Source organism: Lissotriton vulgaris, chromosome 3_1 (assembly GCF_964263255.1).
Source record: "Lissotriton vulgaris chromosome 3_1, aLisVul1.2, whole genome shotgun sequence".
Classification (NCBI taxonomy): domain Eukaryota; kingdom Metazoa; phylum Chordata; class Amphibia; order Caudata; family Salamandridae; genus Lissotriton; species Lissotriton vulgaris.
In genome coordinates, this window is record NC_141689.1 from 831,584,657 (window position 1) to 831,604,349 (window position 19,693).

Here is a 19,693-nt window from a genome sequence, read left to right on the forward strand (position 1 = left end):
GATTTTGCGATTTTGCGTTTTGTCGCGAAATCAGCATTTTTGTAAAAATGCTGCCATTTTTACAAAAGTGCCCTTGAAATTGAAGGGTAGCGGCTGCGGACCCAGGCTGGAGGATGGGCTATAAATGCTCAGGCTATATGGTTTAACACACAGTATGCCCAATTACAGAGAATGACTGAATATGAGTAAAATAAAGTGCCAAAAAAATGCAGCTAAATTTCCATATTTGTGCCGCTAAATTTACATTTTTGTGCCACTAAATTTGCTAATCCATGCCGCTATATCCTGGGGGGTCTGGTAAATATACCCCAAAATCTTTGTCCCAAATTGGAAACCACTTTGTCCTGCTCTTTTGGTGCCCTTGGTAATAAGTTAAGACAGTCTTTGCTGCAAACACTTTTTACGAAAGCAGGTTTTTGAAGGTAGTAATGTGTGACAGCAATGTTTGTGCGTATCTGTTATGGGGTATTTTGATATGGTGGTGATGTGTTCTTTTCGGTCCATCCCTTTGAACTGCAATATTGAAATGTGATGTTGGAATACTGTATTGTGGTTATGGTGTTTCATTTGTTTTGACTGTTTTATTGTGCAGTGCCTTCTTGTGTTGTAATTGGATTGTTAGGTTGCGTTGTGTATATTATTTAGTTTTGCTATGTTTGCTTTGACTATGTTAACAAATGCTACTACAGTTTCAGCTGAAAGCAGCACATTTCTTTAAAGTTAGCATGTCAAACAACTATTTATAACTGTCTACAGTAGTAAAATAGAGGTGTTTCAGAGCTTCAACTACTTAAACAAACAGTCTAAGACTGTGCTAGCCCTCCGAGTACTTACTCTATGTGATACGCTCCTGTCTCTCTAGACCTCAGTTTCATCAATAGTGATTGATGCATGTTGTCATCACTAAAGACAAAGACCTCTGGAGCATAGGACCCTATCAGTACACCTTGATTGAATGTAAAGAGGTGTCAGGAGCCGGAGTTGTAATGTGAACTATTCCTTCCGTTTTCAGTACACCTTTCAGCAGATGTATCAGTAGATAGCGGAGCAATGACGTTGCATCCACCTTGATCAGGCTGTGCTGTTTTTGTAGGTTGTAATGAAATGTTCCAAGATCTATCTAGGCTTAATCCCATGAACATCACCCTAATGATCAAGATGGCTGTTTCATTTGCATATTTCACTTGATAGGTTCATGTAGATAGGATTTAAATAAAAAGGGGAAAGGTGAGGTGCCTAAATGCTATGGCTTCCTTTGGAGAACGGACAAGTGTTTACCATAGGTGAGAACATTTTCCAAAATTGTCAACATTCACATTGTACAAGTCATTTTGGTCCATTTAACAGACCATTTTATCTACAGGTGAACCAAGTGCATCCAAATTCAAAAGGGACAAGTGAATCAAAATTAACAATATATGCTTGTTGACAGCCCAATGAAAGGACATCACGGTATCACCCTTACTCTTTGTACTGCCTTCTGTTTTATCTTATCTTAACTTAAAAAGTGCATGGCTACCCTAACGTGCACCTACAGGTCTGCAATTAGGCCACAACATTACTTAGGGTATAGGCACGTTTTGAGATGTTTTCTGAATTTGGCCTCATCCGGCTCAGTTTTCAGGCATTGTATTCCAGAAGTTTGGGGGAGAGGTAGGAGACAAATCTTCCACTCCATTTGGACTTCTGGATGTATGGAACTGTTAGGAGCCTTGTGATAGAGGATCTTAAAATCCTGCTCGGATTATAGGCAGTCATTGGGGCTCTTATCGAACTGGAGCTCTTCCCATTTACTGCCCTGTGAGTCAGACACAGTCCCTTGAATTTAATTATATGTTCCATAGCGAGTCAGTGTAAAGAGATCGAGGCTTTCTTGACTGAGGAACCTTCAGGTATCTTGTAGATGGTTCTGGCTGCAGTATCTTGCAACACTTTGAGCCTTGTTTGAACTGCTTTGGGGGAGCCAAGATTTAGAGAATTACCATAATCCAGACCTGAAGAGATCAGTGCCTGGACTACTACTTTTCTGCAAGGAGTAGGCAGTAAATCCAGAATTTTCCTCAGAGTCCTCAACATGGCAAAGCAAGAGCTAGTCAACTTTTTGGCTTGGGCTTTCATTGACAGAGAACTGTCCAGCCACATTCCCAAGCATTTTATAGGGGACGACAGGATGGGTGGAGTCCTGATACTGTCTGGTCAACCTACCAATGTAACTGAGGATGGGTTGTTTCTCAGTACCATCAGTTCGGTTTTGTCTCCATTTAGTTTCAGTGAGCAGCTTGCCATCCAATGGGCCACTTTTTCAAGGCATGGGCCTAGCTACATCTGAGAACCCTCCTCTGGGGTAAGGGAGATGGCAAGCTATGTATCAATTGCATAGGAGACAATAGACAGTCTGAAATCCTTGACAATGGAGGCCAGTGGTCTGACATAGATATTAAAAAGCGTCAGGCTAAGTGCGGAGCCCTGCAGAACCCCACACTTCAAAGAGATGGCCTCAGAGGTAACAGGGGGGTTGCCAGACCTGGAATGATCTTTCTTTTCGAAATGACAAAAGCTATTCTAAAGCAGTATGCCTTACTACAATTTCCCTCAACCTGAGCGCCAAGGACTCGTGGTCAACCAAATTGAAAGCTCCACTCAGGTCGATGAGGATGATAGCTGTCACTCCTCCCTTGTCTAGGATTTTCTTTACCTCCTCAATGGCCAATAATAACGCAGACTCCGTACTATGCTTCGGACAAAATCTGTTCTGCCAGTTATCCAGCAGTGAATTATCCTCTAGATGCTTAGAGAGATTGCGGTTGATGTGTTTCTTTAAAACTTTCCTAAACACCGGTAACAAAGATATAGACATGAAGTTCTGTGGGCAGGCACGGTCAAGATTCTTTTTTTATTTTGCAGAAGCTTGACCTCTGCGTGTTTCTATTCCTGTGGAACTAAGCCTGTAGAGATTGAAACGTTTAGTAATTTCTGGATTATAGGAAGAATTTCTTGGCTCCCTTGTGAGAGAATGTGGGGAGGGGATGGGTCTAATGGGGAGCTTGAACTTTCCAGGACAGATCTGGGAGAGGTTTTTCCGTAATGAGGGGAAAATATGAAGACAATCTGTCCCTTCCACCAATAATGGTGTTTCTAGAGAAGTGTATGAGATTTCCCTACTCTTTTGTAATTCACTATAGATGTCGGCCACCTTATTTTGGAAATAAGCTGCTGAGTTTTCACAGCGTCTTTCTGAAGGATTGGGCAGTGGGTTTCCGCTTTTAGGAGCAGTGAGAGATTTTACAATGCAAAATAGCTCCCTAGGAGTGTTGGCTGCTTTGCCCAGTAGATCTTCATAAACTGCGGCTTGCACTCTCTTTATCTCTTGATGATAGTTCCGGGTGGCTACCCGATAGACACGTTTTCCATTTTTATTGTATTTGTGACTCCACTGTCTTTCTAGTTTTTTGCATCCCTTCGTCAAGGATTCATTAAACTAAGGTGCAGATTTTTCTTTGCATTGCTTTTTTAGAGTGCGGATGGGGATCAGATCATCAAGTGAGTTATTAATCCACCCATTTACCATGGCAGTGGCAGCCTGAGGATCATTGTAGGGTCTAGTAGGAGGGCAAGACGTTGAAACTACAGGAAAGAAAGAGTCCTACTGGAGCACTGACTACTTTCACTCACAACCACTGCCTTCGTGACTCCTTAGATCAGAGATAGCTTGGTCAGTGCCTGTGGTAACAAGGACGAGCCATGGATAGCAGCTGCTATCTCTGCCTACTTGTGGAAACAGCCGTTACAACGAGGTTTTCATCTCGCAAAGCCATTACACCGCATTTTTAACGCAGATATTTTTACAGCGAATACGCATTTAAAAAGCATGCCAATACAATGCATTTAAGGTAAGTTAGGGGATCTCCCCCAACAAATACATTGTTTTTAAATATAAAACCAATGTGTGGTATTGGCATGCGTTTTAAACGCATTTCGCGGTTAACACATGCGCGCTAAAAAATACGTGAAAAGGCATACAAAGTAATTGCATGTGATGTACCGTTGTACAACCCAGCTAATTTAGATTTATGAGGCCAGTCATATCTCCTGTACCGACTTCACCCATCTGTCCGAAAGGTGTGTCTTCCATCCCATTCTTTTTTAAGCTTGGAAACTGAAACCCCAGCATGCGTAACAGCATATGCTTGGTGTACCAGTTAGATTGCAGAAATAAAATTATCCTCATTCAAAATATGAGGTTTCTGCTAGCAGGCACCCCAAAGATAGCAGACCAAATCAGGGGGTTTTACCACACAGAGTGAGCACTACTCACTTCACAGCTGTCTTGGATTTTATAGACACGTAATTAACTGTTGTCCTCTGTCTCTAATTTCAATCATCTGGAAACCTGTCATAACAATATGAACTTTTTAGAGTGCTTAAAAATATTCATGGAGTTTGGAATTTGGCTCATATAGACTTTGATATTGTCATGATTGAAAGCATTCTGCATGAAATCTCTAGATTATACCATCGTAACTTTAATTTTCCTCTTGATGGGAATTAGATTGGAACCCTCTGACATCGACCCTAAAAGTTATGCAAGTCTCAGAAGTGATATTTTAGGTTGTAGATCACTAGCTTTCAAATCTAAAGACAAGAAAGACACTTGCAAACTATACATTTCCAAGGAAGACCTATCTGGGTTGAGGTGGAGGGATCGTAGGTCTTCACATGTAGTACTTTACCTTATTGTGCTGACTAGATGCTATTAGCATCGGATGGCGAGAATAATAGATCCCAGGTAATAGGCAAATTCGCTAAGGTTTTTGAGAAAAAAGTCCGTATGATTAATGGGTTTGTGCATAAAATTATTTAAAAGGCTTAGGTGCTATTGCCACACAAACAAAGTCTACTGAGACGTAAATGGTGATTGCTTTTGCCCCTCATGCTCATTATCACCCACTGAGGAGAAATACCTTGGTGTGTGTATGGGCTGTAGACATTGCCGGAAGTACATATGGAGGAAAAACATGTTCTGACAAACCTTTGACTAAGTTATTGACTACAGAAGGTGTTACTAGATGATCTGCCAGAATTATGAGTTTGTCAATGTATTTGCAACACTTTATACATGATGTGAAAAAGGCAATGGGTCCTTTTAATAGAATGTCTATTCCTATGAAGTAAATGTATGGAAAAAAAATCGAATGTGTACTACATAGCTTGTGATACAAATGTAAAAAAAAAGTTACAGTGTGATCGCAGAATATGAATGGGACTGTGCATATCGGTGTGATGAAATGGTGAAAGAGGTTAAGGATAGTGTCAGAAAAGGTTCAGTAAGAGTCTTGGGAAACAGGATTTACATGCTTATTGGGAAGAGAGAGATGAATTGTGGGAGGATGGATGATTTGGGTTATGAGGGAAATAGGGTATTCCCCTGTAGAATTTGAGAAATAGAATCATATCTGTTTTAAAAACGTGTATTGATGACTTAGAATTGATTTTGAAACTGAAAATCCGGTTAGAGATTTTGTACAATGTGAAGGGGCTGATAAGAGACAAAAGACTTTGAGACCACCACCTTGGTAAGTCCCACTTTGCCATGTAATCAGTTAGTTGTGGATATTAGGGGACCGGTGATCTGGAAAAAAAGGATGTACAAGTACTTAATTGCCCTAGAAGATCTTTTCTACGAATGGATAGACACGAAAATTGTTGGTTGGGCTGATGCTAAGAATGCGTGTTTATGGATTGATTATTTTGAAGAAGAGGGCTCCAGCATCCATTTAGACTGATAGTGGTGTTCAGTTTCAATCAAAGGAGATGCAGTAACATTTAAAATGCTCTGGTAAACAGCACACACTAAATAACCTCAGTGTATCAGCCATGAGATAATGGAGTGGTTGAGAAATTCAACTGTGTGAATAAGGTATTTTGCAGCTAGCCAAAAGGGCTGGAATATTTTGGTCAGGGCGGTGAAGAAACATAGTATGGTATCATATCATAACACAAAATTCCACAGGTGAGAGCCTTGTTAGAAAAGGGTGCATTCCATATTAAAAAAACAATCTAGAGTGGGTGAGTAGGGTTAGGTTTATTCAATTGGACCCGTTGGCAATGAGGAAACGTACACAAAAAAGTTATAAGACATACTATGATGAAAAAGATAGAGTCAAAGACACTAAGCGGAAGGTTGGCAGCGCCTGGAGGAACACATGAGACAACCGGAGGTCGGCGATCCGGTGAGTGCTTTTGAGGTGAGGCGGGTGGAGCCCTGGCCACCATTTCATGCCACAGCTTGGGGGGAGCACTTCGCAGCATATTCATCGTGCCATTCCATCAGCCCTCTGGGGGAGTCGGGGAGTAAGGTTCAGGAAACTACTCCACAACAAAGGATATCCTGCCACTGTCCTCAAAACCCCAGTAATAGAGCCTGAAACGGGGGATAGAAATGAGCCGCGCCTGACTCCAATATGGTGCCTACTCGGGACGTATGAACGTGCAAAGAAGCTGAGACCTCACACAAGTCACTTAACCCTCCCTCTGCAATGTCCTCACTCTAGTCATCCGAATTTCACTATGGAAACAAGAGCAATTCAGATTGAACTGTAATGCACACTTTGTAGATTGCACATCGGTAATTGATCCGAAACTGTGCTTTTCATTGAGGTTGCTGGTGCTTGAGAATAGAATCGTGGTGGAGACCTATCCACCTCATCAGCGCCTACACAAGGATTTACATAGGCCCAGTCCTGACATGCCTGACTTTAAAATGGCGGCCTCCGCTGCCTTTGTTTCTCCGGCAGCCACTATGACACACCCCAGTTCCTTCTCTGATACCGAACTGGACTACACCATGCGTCGCCATCTCCGCCTACACGTTGATTTCAGCAGCAACATCATTCAGCAGGGATGTTTCCCTGAGCGTGGAGTCCCAGCAGGGCGGCCTCTCCTTTATCCTCCATTGGGGACTTGGTATTCTATGTTTGTCTATGTAACTGTAGCTAATATACTTACTCAAAATTGATTATTTCTGTCTTCCCGACCGCGGAGACCTGAGCAACATGGCTGATGCCCGGTGGAGCTGTTAAAGAGCTGTAGAGGAGATTGGCCCCGGTTCACCCCCTTGACCATCACCTACCCAGCCGGACATTGGGCATAGTTCACCTTGTCTCCCCGTTGTGTCTCAACTCCCTCTCTGGCTTGTTTCTATGCCCTCTCCCCCACCTTCTTCTTTTACTTCTATCCTCGTAGGCTAAACATCTATTCTAAACTGTTTTTTCCCGAATGTTGAGATCTGAGCAACATGGCTGATGCCCGATGGAGTTGCTAGACAAATAAGGAGGAGATTGGCCCTGGTTTCCCCCTCCACCATCACCTACCCAGTCGGACATTGGACACAGCTCTTCCTCGTCTACCTGATATGGCTCCTTCCTTCCCACCCTTCCTATAAATCCTCTCAACCTCGTTGTTTGTTTACTGTACATTATTACGCTATTGCAACTGATGCAATTTGTAACACAATGTTCCTCTGTTATAGCGCTCTGATATCTACGGGTCTAGCCAGCGCCTTCTAATCATTTTGATGTACCTTCTAATGCAACATACCCCTGGTTAAGTGCTCTGATACCTCCGGGTCTAGATAGCGATATATAACCGCCGCAAATCAAATAAACTAAAAACTGTTTTTTCCTGAACGCTGAGACCTGAGCAACATGGCTGATGACTGGTGGAGCTGCTTGACAGCTAATGAGGAGATTGGCCCTGGTTCCCCCCTTGACCATCACCAACCCAGCCGGACTTTGGGCATAGTTTCTCTTTGTCTCCCCGCTATTACTCCTTCCTCCCCTCCCTCCTACGATTTACTGAAACATTGTTTTTGTGTATTGTACATTCCTCGCCTGAAGAACACAGAGAGTCCGCCACCCCCCGTTTCGATCCGAGGCCACCGAAGTCATCTGCGGCGTCCCGCAAGGATCATCACTCAGCCCCACCCTCTTCAAAGTCTACATGAGACCTCTCCCAGCCATCGCACGCCAGCACAAACTCAACATCATCTCCTACGCAGACGACACACAGCTGATCCTCTCCCTCACCAGAGACCCCGACACCGCCAGAACTAGCCTACACGAAGGGATGAAAGACGTCGCCGAATGGATGAAGAACAGCCGCCTGAAACTGAACTCAGACAAGACGGAAGTCCTCATCCTAGGATCATCGCCCTCCGCCTGGGACGACTCCTGGTGGCCCCCCGTCCTGGGCACCACTCCCAAGCCTACAGACCACGCACGCAACCTGGGCTTCATCCTGGACTCCTCCCTCTCAATGACCAGACAAGTCAACGCCGTCTCCTCATCGTGCTTCAACACCCTACGCATGCTCCGCAAGATCTTCCGCTGGATCCCGACCGAAACCAGGAAGACGGTCACCCAGGCACTCGTCACCAGCCGACTGGACTACGGAAACACCCTCTACGCCGGAACCACAGCCAAGCTACAGAAAAGACTCTAACGCATCCAGAACGTCTCCGCCCGACTCATCCTGGACATCCCCGACGCAGCCACATCTCCGCCCACCTGAGGGACCTGCACTGGCTCCCCGTCAGCAAGAGGATCACGTTCAGGCTCCTCACCCACGCACACAAGTCTCTCCACGACCTGGGCCCCAAGTACCTCAATGACCGCCTGACCTTCTACACGCCCACCCGGCAGCTACGCTCTACTAGCCTCGCCCTCGCCGCCGAACCACGCATCCGAATAGCCAACGCCGGAGGCAGATCCTTCTCCTACCTGGCGGCCAAGACATGGAACTCCCTCCCCATCCACCTTCGGCTGACCCAGGACCATCTCGCCTTCAGGAAACAACTCAAGACCTGGCTGTTCGAGCAATAGCAGACCCCTTCCCCCAAGCGCCTTGAGACCCTTCCGGGTGAGTAGTACGCTATACAAATGGTATGATTGATTGATTGATTGATTGACTATGCTCTTGTATCTGATATAACGCAACGATCCTAAATGTAAAGCGCTCTGATACCCCTTGGGTCTAGTTCGCGCTATAGAAAACTTCATAAATAAATAAATAAAAATAAATTGAAAGTTGGACTGTGAGTGAGTGGTTCTGAAGAGTAGCTTCTGCTGCTTGTGTGGTCTCTACACTCTGGTGCACAAGGGTCTTTCTTTTTTATTAATATACAACCTTGGGGAGCTATGTGGATTGTAGATGTGTGGCCCCTCTGATTTAATGCATCTGCTCCACAACTCACTTTATGCTCAATTTCCCCTTTTTAGGTCGAGCATTCGAAACCTCTTGTTTATACTTTAGTATATACTTATATATGTATGTACTTTGTGGGCTCTGTAGATCAGCTCTACGACTTGTCTACTTCCGCTTAGGGACTTTTTTTCCTGTTCATCTGCCTCTATTGAACTGTCTTGAAAGAAAATGACCATTAGAAGTCAGTAAAATACCAGAATTGCTTTCTGCTTGTTCAACTGCCTATATTTAATTGTCTTGATAGAAAACGACCAGTAGAGGTCAGTAAAATACTAGAATTGCTTTCTGCTGAGGGAATTGTCTGGCAATTGCCTCTATGTAACTTTCTTGATAGAAAACGAACAGCAGGGGTCAGTAAAATACCAGAATCACTTTAGCCTTCTCTAGATTCTAGTCCATAGAAACTGTCTTCCACGAGCACCCATAGACAATAATATTTTTTTCAAATCTTGTATTTTCAGTGATATGACAACTGAAGGCCCTGATTTCATATTATAAACAGAGCTTTGGACTATACCATTTCCTGCTGAAACGCAATATTACTCTCCATGTTTTCCCATGCCTGGTTTGTCACGCAGTTTGGTGGTTACTTTCCCTCCATGTTAAAGAACAGTTGATGTTTTAGCACCCATGCTAATGTGCTGCATAGCTAAATACATCGAAGGTCCCAAAGGCGAGACCGATTGCATTGAAAATGCTTGTTTCATCTTTACATCACTGGCGTACAGCACTTAGCAGGGAAACATTTCCCACTCTATTGCCACTGCCAAAGCTAAGTTCGCACATGCTCTTTAAATATGGATAGTTTATTCAGCCTGGGATGGGCTGCTAATCCTTTGGACATGCTTAATGTCTTCAGTTTAAACATGGACCTAGATTTCAGGACTGTAACAAACAGTCCACTCAAAGAGTCTGCCCTCCGTCCTCTAACAACTTTAGGTATAAGACAGTGTAATTCCTTTGTTAAACTTAACTTTCTCTATGAGTTTGTAAAGAAACACTCCCAACACTTATCTGAATTGGGTCTATACATTCTATTTATTGATAAACTTGAAAGAAACTGCACTTTTGAAGGGCCTATGAATGTTTCTTCCCTTCAGCCATATACACAGGTTAACATAAACATGTTGCCTTAAAGCCTATTTTCTAGGTTCTTATTCGATCTGATACCTGCAGAATCCAAACAGCTCTCACACTCCTCTCTTGATGTATCGTGTGCTACTCGATGATGCCTGGTCTGCGTCAGGTGCAACCTCCTCCAGTGCCACTCAAACAAGATCCTGGTGGTTAACCTGTACCTTGTGAGTACAGGGTCCACCCTTCAGTCTTTGTGTCTCACTCTGTAAATGATTTGACCTCACTGAAATAGGTCATGATTTCAATACCCTTTTCAGAATTTCAGGCTAAGTCTATTGAGGGCCCTTGGTTAGCACTCTAAAATTAAGAACCACCTTAGGCTTTTCATGTCGAAGAGGTATTTTGGGAAACCTGGTGAAAAGCAACCTCACTTGACGTCCCAGTTCAGATATTTCCCTCCCACCATAAAAGTCACTGTTTCTTAGTCAACTGTCACACACTCTTCCCTTTTCTCAATTACAGAAACAACCTTCTGTGATGACACCATACACTCTCTGCAGGTCTATCAGACACTAGAATGTCTCCACCTTGAAAACACTAATCCAAATTCACACACAGAAATCAGGTTGAATGCCCTCCTAGCCAATCATAACAGACCGCTGCTGCTGGACTGGGTTGGAGGTACTATGTGCAAATGATTCTGTGATACGTATTTGATGGCAGTGCACTAAATTGAGGATATTTTGGAAAAAAGTACTTGTGGCATTAGTGAAAGGTATAGGTATTCAGTTCCTTATGTTCTAGGATTCATTGTGTTAGTGATTAAACCAACACAGTGGGGAGGGAATGGATAAACAGATCTGGAAGCTAAGATACCAATTATTAGAACTTTGGAATGTTGGGAGTTCCATTGAAAACAATGTAGTGCTCCTGGCTTTTAATGGCCAGTAGAATCCCAGAGCTCCACCATTCCAATGTTTTTTCACAGCAACACCAGTGAACAAAGGCCGCTCGGAGCCCGAGGGGCTTTCAACCCCCTTAAGCTTTGTGAACCCTTTGTTTTACAAATTAGAACATTCTGTCCTCTAGGCATGGCATGTTCTAATAGCCTTAAATTCCTCCGTAGCAGGCTCTACTGTCCATTAAAGGCCTGCTCCCTTATTAAAGGCCCTCACCTTTCGCTTGTGCCTTTTCACGCTGGAGCAGGCCTTTAATGGCGGTAGAGCCTGCTGCGGCAGGCTCTAAAGCTATAATATTGTCTGCAAAACTCGACAGTGGGAGAAATCTGAACCCCCAGTGCTGGCTACACAGCGCCTGGAGTGTCATGGCTTTGGAGTGTCTTTCTCACAGTCTGACAGATCACAAAGGCAAATTTCTACTGGTATGGTTGCTACAGCTAGATTATATGGCTAACGATTGTGGAGGGCTCTTGTCTAAGGAGGCTAAGAGCAGTGGTTCTATTTGATTGGAATAATATTTATAAAGGAGTGAGGTTTCATTTTAACCTTGTTGAAAGAAGGCCAGGGGACAGAGACTTCTATAGTGGAGACAGGTCACAATGGAGAGGACTTAGAGTTGCCTGATCTCGGAAAGGCTGGAGAGTAGCAGCCCTAAATTGCGATATGAATCTATGGTATAAAAGTGGGGCAGATCATACAATGTAACTAACTGTGTTTTTCCAGAAATGGGTGCAGTTAGGTTAGTATGGGGTAAAAGGAAAGAGTTGGATTGCCACATGATTAATAAATATGTTCTGGTGCGGTGTCACTTTTTGGTTTATTGATGCTGAACATTCAGGATATTTATCTCCCTATAAAGTCTATTTAAAATAAAACATGCATAGACCTAGATGAAGCCAACAACACTTCATCTGTTGTCTACATTGCTGTACTGCCAGGAAGCTTGTAAAAAATGGCCTGCCTATAAACCTCATGGGGGTTACGCTTGTAGGTGAGTACATTGAATTCCATATTCTGTTTAAAGTTGGTTGGCAACGTTCTTCTGTTTAACACGTTTACAGCTGTATGGGTGGTTAGCTGTGGTTATATCTAAGTGGCTAGTGGCTCTGTCTGCAGTTACCATTGTGAGTATTGTTGCGGATAATCCAGCATGCAACATTCTGTTAACTAAAAAGTCATAACTGGCTGAAGTTGTCACATGACTAGACGTTTCCTCCAGATCAAGCATTCTTTTAACATTCGCTTTAGTTTTCACACGTTATCGTTATGTCAAAGGTCTGTGTGTCTTACAAGATGTACTGAGTGTTAAAATAATTGTAGTGATAGAGAACATAATGGTTTTTATGTTCATAGAATGCAATACCCGAATTTGTATCTACCTCTTAATAGAAGAGACAAAAAGATCTCATCTGTGTGAGCCAGTTTGTGTCGAACGGAACAGTAATATAATGAATAATAAAAATAAGAAGAGCGGTTGGAAAAGCCCCGGATATAAAATATGAATATATAAAGCCATAGAAATGATTCTTTTGCATGAAAAAAAAAATCCTTTGTCTTTCGCATTTGCACAGTTAATGTGAGTTGGGCCCATGTTGCTGTCGAACGAATGAGCGATTTTAAGTGCTCTTAATGTATTGTATTTTCCTTCAGGGAAGCAATCAGCCGTGTTTGTGAAGCTGTACCTGGTGCCAAAGGAGCCTTCAAGAAGCGAAAGGTACCTTTTGTTGTTTTTTTGCAATCATTACTTTCTTCCTTGCCCTCTCTTCCGAATAACAGGTGCCACCCGAGCACGTGGACATGTGGTTGCCAAAATGTGATGGATTAACGACCGTGAAAGACTTCCGCTGCTTGCAGCTCAGGTGCTAACTTGGAGGGCATGATTAGTCTTCCCAGCGCGAGGGCTCGCGCAGCTGCAGCGCTGATTAGCACGGTTCTCGTGGCTGATTCCGTGGGCGGGGTGGCCATGGGCTGGGGTGTTCTGGAATAGAGTGTTTTTCAATTATAGAGCACCGAGCGCGTGCAACCTTGGTGCCCGCGAGGTTGCCTGTTCAGTTGTAATGCCCAAGGTAAGATGGATGCCAGAGCACACGGTGTTTATTGCCCGACATAGCCTGCCAGCCGTTATCTTTGAAATTAGGTACCGCTTCCTTTTATGAGGCTTGTGATTGGAACCAACATTCTCAGCTGAAACTAATCTGCTATATGACTTTGTGCAAGCCATATAAGGTTATTAGACGACGCCGTGTCATCAGGGCCGCCATGTCCTAGTTCTGCACTTTCGTTTAACAGCCGGCGCGCTCTGAGAGTGATGTTCTGCTTCTCCTCACTTGAACCTTTTTGGAAGCAACGAACGTATATATTTCTCAGCGAGTTGTAGAAGTGAACACAGTGATCAGGGGTCACTGGCTAACTTACTGTATGGCAATGAGGTCACCCGCCTATATGACGAGGCGGGCTTTCAGCCTAGCCAATCACAAAAGGGGGAGGGAGCATCCTGCCTAACATATCAGCACACAATTTGGATATAATTGTGAGTGGTACAAACAGTATTGCCAGCACCCCCGAATTTACCTTGTTGCTCTTGCGGGGAATGAGATTTTGATACCTTTTTCTGATCACTTAGATACCTATCTCATTCATTTAATTTTGGATCGATTATTATCTGTCATTGAGTAAAAGGCAAACCCCGCATAAGTTAAATCAACCCCATAGACTGACGCAACTCTGAAGAACCACTTACGACTGATAAAGTTTAAAAGTTTAATATAAAATCAGAATCAACTGCATATACAATCCTCTCAAGATAAGATTCAACAAGTATACAGGAATTAAAAGGAACATAAATTCCCTAAAGAATCTTAGTCTACAAAAGAATACAATTAAAATCAATTCCAGAATCAGCAAATTGAAAAGCATAGACACAAAGTGGATCCGTTGCGTCATCTACAAAAAGAATAAACAAGTTAAATCTGTCCCTACTCTATGCTAGATGACATCCCTACTAGCAAGTCCTTTTTCCCTAAAAAGGTGTCAGCAGTTTGACTTCCAAAAGAAGTCAAACTTTCTTAGTCTCTGATGGTAACCTATGTCGAGAAGCAGTACCCTTTCTGCCTACCCATCCGCTCTCTAAGGGTCCTCGGCCTACTGCTCTCTTCCCTCTGCTCTCTTGCTTTGTCTTCAGGCCATCTGCTCTGAGCTAAACTCTCCCCATGGGTGCTGTCCCTAAATACACAATCACAGTATAGGTGGAACGCCCCTTTGACGCCCACCACGTACACATTTCACATGATCTCATTCTGGTTCTTTCCATAGCTTCGTCTCTTTGCGTCGTCCGTTAAGTTGACCTTGCTTCTTAGGCGCCAACTTCATCTTCGTGCTGGTAACCTCATGACATTTCAGTTGACACTTTCAGTCCAAAGTCTATCACCTCAACAGAACTCTATTCATTACATTTGTGATTGTAACCTCCTTTGGTCCTGCGAACAGTCACTTAGAAACAAGACCCCAAATTCCAAGCGTCTCTTATCTCAATAGGCCATAAACCTCGTCCAGCATTGTCATTTTAAATTTAACAAGACCTTTGACTCTTGGCTCGCACGTTCAGATCAAAGCTATCCCCTATTCCTGTGAGCCCACTAAATTACATACAGTGAACTACACTCTTGCGAACCCTTGGTCAGTTAGGTTAAAATCACACATGACCACACTATTCTAACATTTCTACAAACTCTTCTACACGGTATGACTTTTAACACACATATATATATATAATCAAATTACCAATCATTGATTATACTTGAATCCATGTTACATAAAATACAACGTTATGCTCTCGTTTCTTACACAGTGCTATATAGTCTGCACATTTCTTCACTTTACATTTCGCCGCTTTCTCTGTTTAATAATTTCATACGTACATTCTCTATTTAGCACGTTCTACTGTTCTTAAGCATTTCTACACATTTCTATATTAGCCCAACCTATATATACGGGCCTTTCTAATACTAATGTATTCTAGTGTAAATACAAGTACATTTCCTATTACATTGGTTACATCGGCTAACTTTACGCTACAAGTGCTAACTTCACATTACAAGTTCTACGTTTGCGTTATAGGCTTGTAAATATGGTACAGATATACTTTTCATTCAAATTGCGCTCTCTCAGTTCCCCCCTTTGATGACCTCTAGGGGCCATCACTAATTTCAATTTGAATGACACTTTACACAGAACTAGTTACAAGATTCCCTCTTTTTATTGTTTCGAGAGCTCTTAAACTTTTATACTGTTGATCTTGTAAAGCAGCTAATCTCCTCTCCTGCTCTCTCATGGATCTTTGTAACCGGTTCGTCCTATACCATTTGTACAGTTTCACTAACCCCAACAATATGATTATGCAAATCAATATTACTAAGACAGGTTTCAATATATACCACACAACGCTTTTACCAAGGTTGGCAAACCAACTTCCAACCTTTCCCACTCCATGACCTACTTTTTCCCAAACATTTACTTTTGTTAAATCTTCGATTTCTTGATGTATCTCTGTAATGTTATGTATGACTTTCTCAAGTGGTTTTGAATTGTCTGGAATGTAAGTACAACATTCCTGGACCTTCAGAGCCTTGCAGACTCCGCCCTCCTTTGCTAGCAGAACATCTAAAGCAAGACGGTTCTGAAGAACCATTGCTCTAATCGACTGCATCTCTCCTTCTACTAGCATCAATGACCTTGCAGTACTTGCAGACAATCTATCCACAACTGTAGCTAGTCTCCTGATCTTAACATCGTTAAGTACCAAACCTAAAAGTGGAAACATTGCTCCAAATATGTCTCCAACTACCTCAGCATCTCCTACTTCCCTTTTCGCTCTTGTCGAAGCCTTTCCTTCTATGATCTCTAAATCCTTTGCATGATATATTTCGGGGAAAACAATTGCCAAATAACACGAACCATACCAATTGTCAGGCAGTTTTACATAGGCATTTCTTCCACATACAAAATATACATTAGGAATCGCTTGCATCTCTTTCATTAAATCCTTCGTATAGTACTCTAACCTAAAAGCATGTTCGCACTTAACTTCACCTACAAATACACTCTCATAATATGTCTTGCTTCGAGTTAAACATAACTTTCCTTTCTGCGTTCTATCCAAAGCTATTGGACCATTGCTACCCTTCTTTTTGTGTGCTTTTTCTTCTTCGGTCCAATCAGTTTCCCACTGTCCTGACATCTTTAGAATCTTCTGCCTCCTGTACCGGTCATCTACTTGTCCAATAAATTTCTTCTCTACCTCTGACACTTTGCAAGTCAGATTATTTCTGCGTGCATATGAAGTATCTAATGTATCCCAAGGAAGAAAGAATTTTGCCAATCTATCTTCCTTTTTGTAGTAGTCCCACTTATTCATTTGTTTACAATTCGGGACTTCAGGCAGTACCGAATCATAATTTGAAAAGTAGTACTCGAACCCTTCTCTACCATAAAATATACTGAGCAATAAACTACATGTTATCCCATATGTCAGTGGGAGATGATGATATCTGATACCTTCGTCTACGGAAGCCGGCAATTGCATACAAACATAACAATCCTTGGCCTCCATGGCATCGATATACTCATACAATAGTTTGGCATATGCATTTGATCTAAAATTTCCCTGCGACTCGTCTACGTGTAACCTACGAGCTTCATCTGCCAGTAACGCCTTTTCACGGATTACATTGCTCTCCTCCTTCTTCCCAACAAGAGCAGGTTTCAAAGTCGTTACAGGCTTTACATCTGTTGTCTCCTTTACGCTTGTATGTCCTACTATGTATGATATGGTAACTACTGTAATAATGAGAAAAATTACTACTGCTATTAGTGTACCTATTATGCATTTGGCTTTTCGGTTTGGGTTGCCATTCTCCATGTTATCAAACAATGTAGCTCTTTCTTTTTCGAGGAAAAGTTTTCTTCTTCAGATCTTTGTTTGCTTTATTTGCTTTCTCAGTCTGTGAAGCTCTTTTAACCAACAAAAAGTCTCTTTTTCACAACAATGTCTTTTTATCTTCCATAACAGACAACCCTAACCCTTCTCCGTCCTCTAAATGTAATCCCTAATTTTATTCTTCTTTCCACTCGGCGCTAGGTTATCTTCTTCTTTATAGCTTAAACACAAAAGTCTTTATGCATCTACAATGATTCTCGTACCTGCAGCTCTAATGGCATATTCCAATAGTTCTAAACAAATGACTTTTTCTTCTTGTGCTGGTATTGGATGACCCAAAGTCGGAAACTCTAATCGATTTAGCACTAGGTCTTTGATCCGACTTAGGTAAAGGGGAATGGGAAGTGTGAAGGTCAGTAACCCCTCAGTCTCGATTCCAGGCGTCAACATCCATATCTCCACTGCCACAATCGGATCGAGATTGATCACCTGCACTTCTCTCACTCTCCCAGATCTCTGTCCCCAAGACATCTGCTAGATAAGTCCACACTGGGGTGGCGTATCTTCTGCAGGGCACACGTACTCTCCTTGATCTTCTCGGACTCTCAGAGCCTGAGTCCGTAGCTTCTTCGTCTAGATCTGAATTTTCAGAGATCGGGACAAGGGTGCTCTCTGGATTTGCTCTCAAGGTTGACCTTCTCCTTCTTTCCGGCCAACTGGCTTCTCCATTCCTTGTCCTCCTGCTCCTTGTTCTTGGACTCGTCTCTTGATCACTTACGGCTTGTTCGATGTCTGACTCGAACTCCCAGCTACTTTCCTCTTCTGAGGCAGCTTCGGTCTCACTGGTGTCCTGACCGTCATCAACCTGTTCCGACACAGGCTCAGCCTCTTCGATCACCTCTACAGCTTGACTTTCCCTCTCTGTGGCTTCTCCGCTTTCTGCTGGATTTTCATCCGAGAGAGGAGCTGTTTCTTCCAGAGGTGCTGGAACTCTTCGGGTGTGTGAGGCGTGTATCCAGTTGGGCAAGCCTCCACACTTTACTGCAGTATTCGTAACTAGTATGACTTGGAATGGTCCACGCCAGCGCACGTCTAGACAGTTCTTCCTGACATGCTTCTTCACCAGGACCCAGTCCCCTGGACACAGGTCATGGCACAGATCTTGAGCTGATGGAACCTCTGCAGCCTGGACCTGGAGGGACACAGAATGAATGGCATCAGATAGTCCCTTGCAGTAGTCCAAGATCAAATCGTCTGTGATGTTCAACAATGCTGCAGTCGGAACCGATGGCAGTCTCATAGCTCTCCCCATTAGCACCTCGTGTGGAGAGAGACCTGTTCTTCTATCTGGTGTGCTACGTATGCTCATAAGAACCAATGGAAGTGCATCAGGCCAACTCAGGGATGTCGATGAACAAACTTTGGCAAGTCTGGACTTTATTGTGCTGTTGATTTGCTCTACAATCCCCGAAGCTTCTGGTCGATAACTACAATGGAGCTTCTGGTCTATGCTCAAGGCTGAACATAGCATCTTCACTATTTCGCTGTTGAAATGAGTTCCTCTGTCCGATTCCAAAGAGGCTGGCACCCCAAACCTCGGTATCAACTCTCTAAGCAACAATTTTGCTACTGTGAGTGTATCGCACCTACGTGTAGGATAAGCTTCAACCCATCTGGAAAATATACAGACAATCACTAAGACGTATCTGAGTCGATTACACTTAGGCATTTCAATAAAACCCAGCTGCATTCTATTGAAAGGCCCCCCAGACCTCCCTATGTGACTCAATGTGACTGGTGTTCTCTTTCCTACGTTTAGTTGCTGACAGATCGCACAACGCTGACATACTGCTTCTGCCGCTACTCTAAACTTCGGATTATACCACGTTTGCCTGAATACTCTCACCATGGCATCTCTACCTATGTGTGCTGGTCCATGCAATCTCCTTGCCATTGGACTAACAAGTTTGTTTGGTAAAACTGCTCTTCCATCTGCAGAAATCCAAAAATTCATTGCACTTTTGGTACAACCTGCTGTTTCCCATGCTTTTTTCTCCACATCTGGTGCATTTTCCTGGACACACTTCAATTCATCCCACGTATCTACAGTGTCTAACAACATAGTCAACTCAGTTCTTTCTTGTATTCCCCCCACTTCTACATTGGTGTGAGAATACCCCTGTTCCGCACAATAACGTGCAACTTCATCTGCATATCGGTTTCCTTGCGACACAAAATCTGTATTTTTTGTGTGCGCGGCGCATTTGACAACCGCAATAGCTGTTGGTCCTTGTAATGCTTCTAACAATAATCTCACGAATTCTCCATTCCTAATAGGAGAACCCGAGGAGGTCATGTAACCTCTTTGAGACCACAGCTGCCCGTAGTCGTGAACTACCCCGAAACCATACTGGCTATCGGTGTATATGGTGACTCGAATTTTGTTGCCTGCCAAACAGGC

General features: G+C 43.1%; 1 protein-coding gene across 1 annotated transcript in view; it reads left to right on the forward strand.

Annotated features, from left to right (window-relative positions):
• Window positions 1-19,693, forward strand: part of SHC3 (SHC adaptor protein 3) — a 437,106-nt gene that overhangs the window by 292,016 nt on the left and 125,397 nt on the right. Inside the window, exon 3 of the mRNA XM_086961141.1 lies at window positions 12,948-13,011. Coding sequence (XP_086817267.1) covers window positions 12,948-13,011 — 64 coding nt within the window. The remainder of the gene's footprint in view (window positions 1-12,947; window positions 13,012-19,693) is intronic.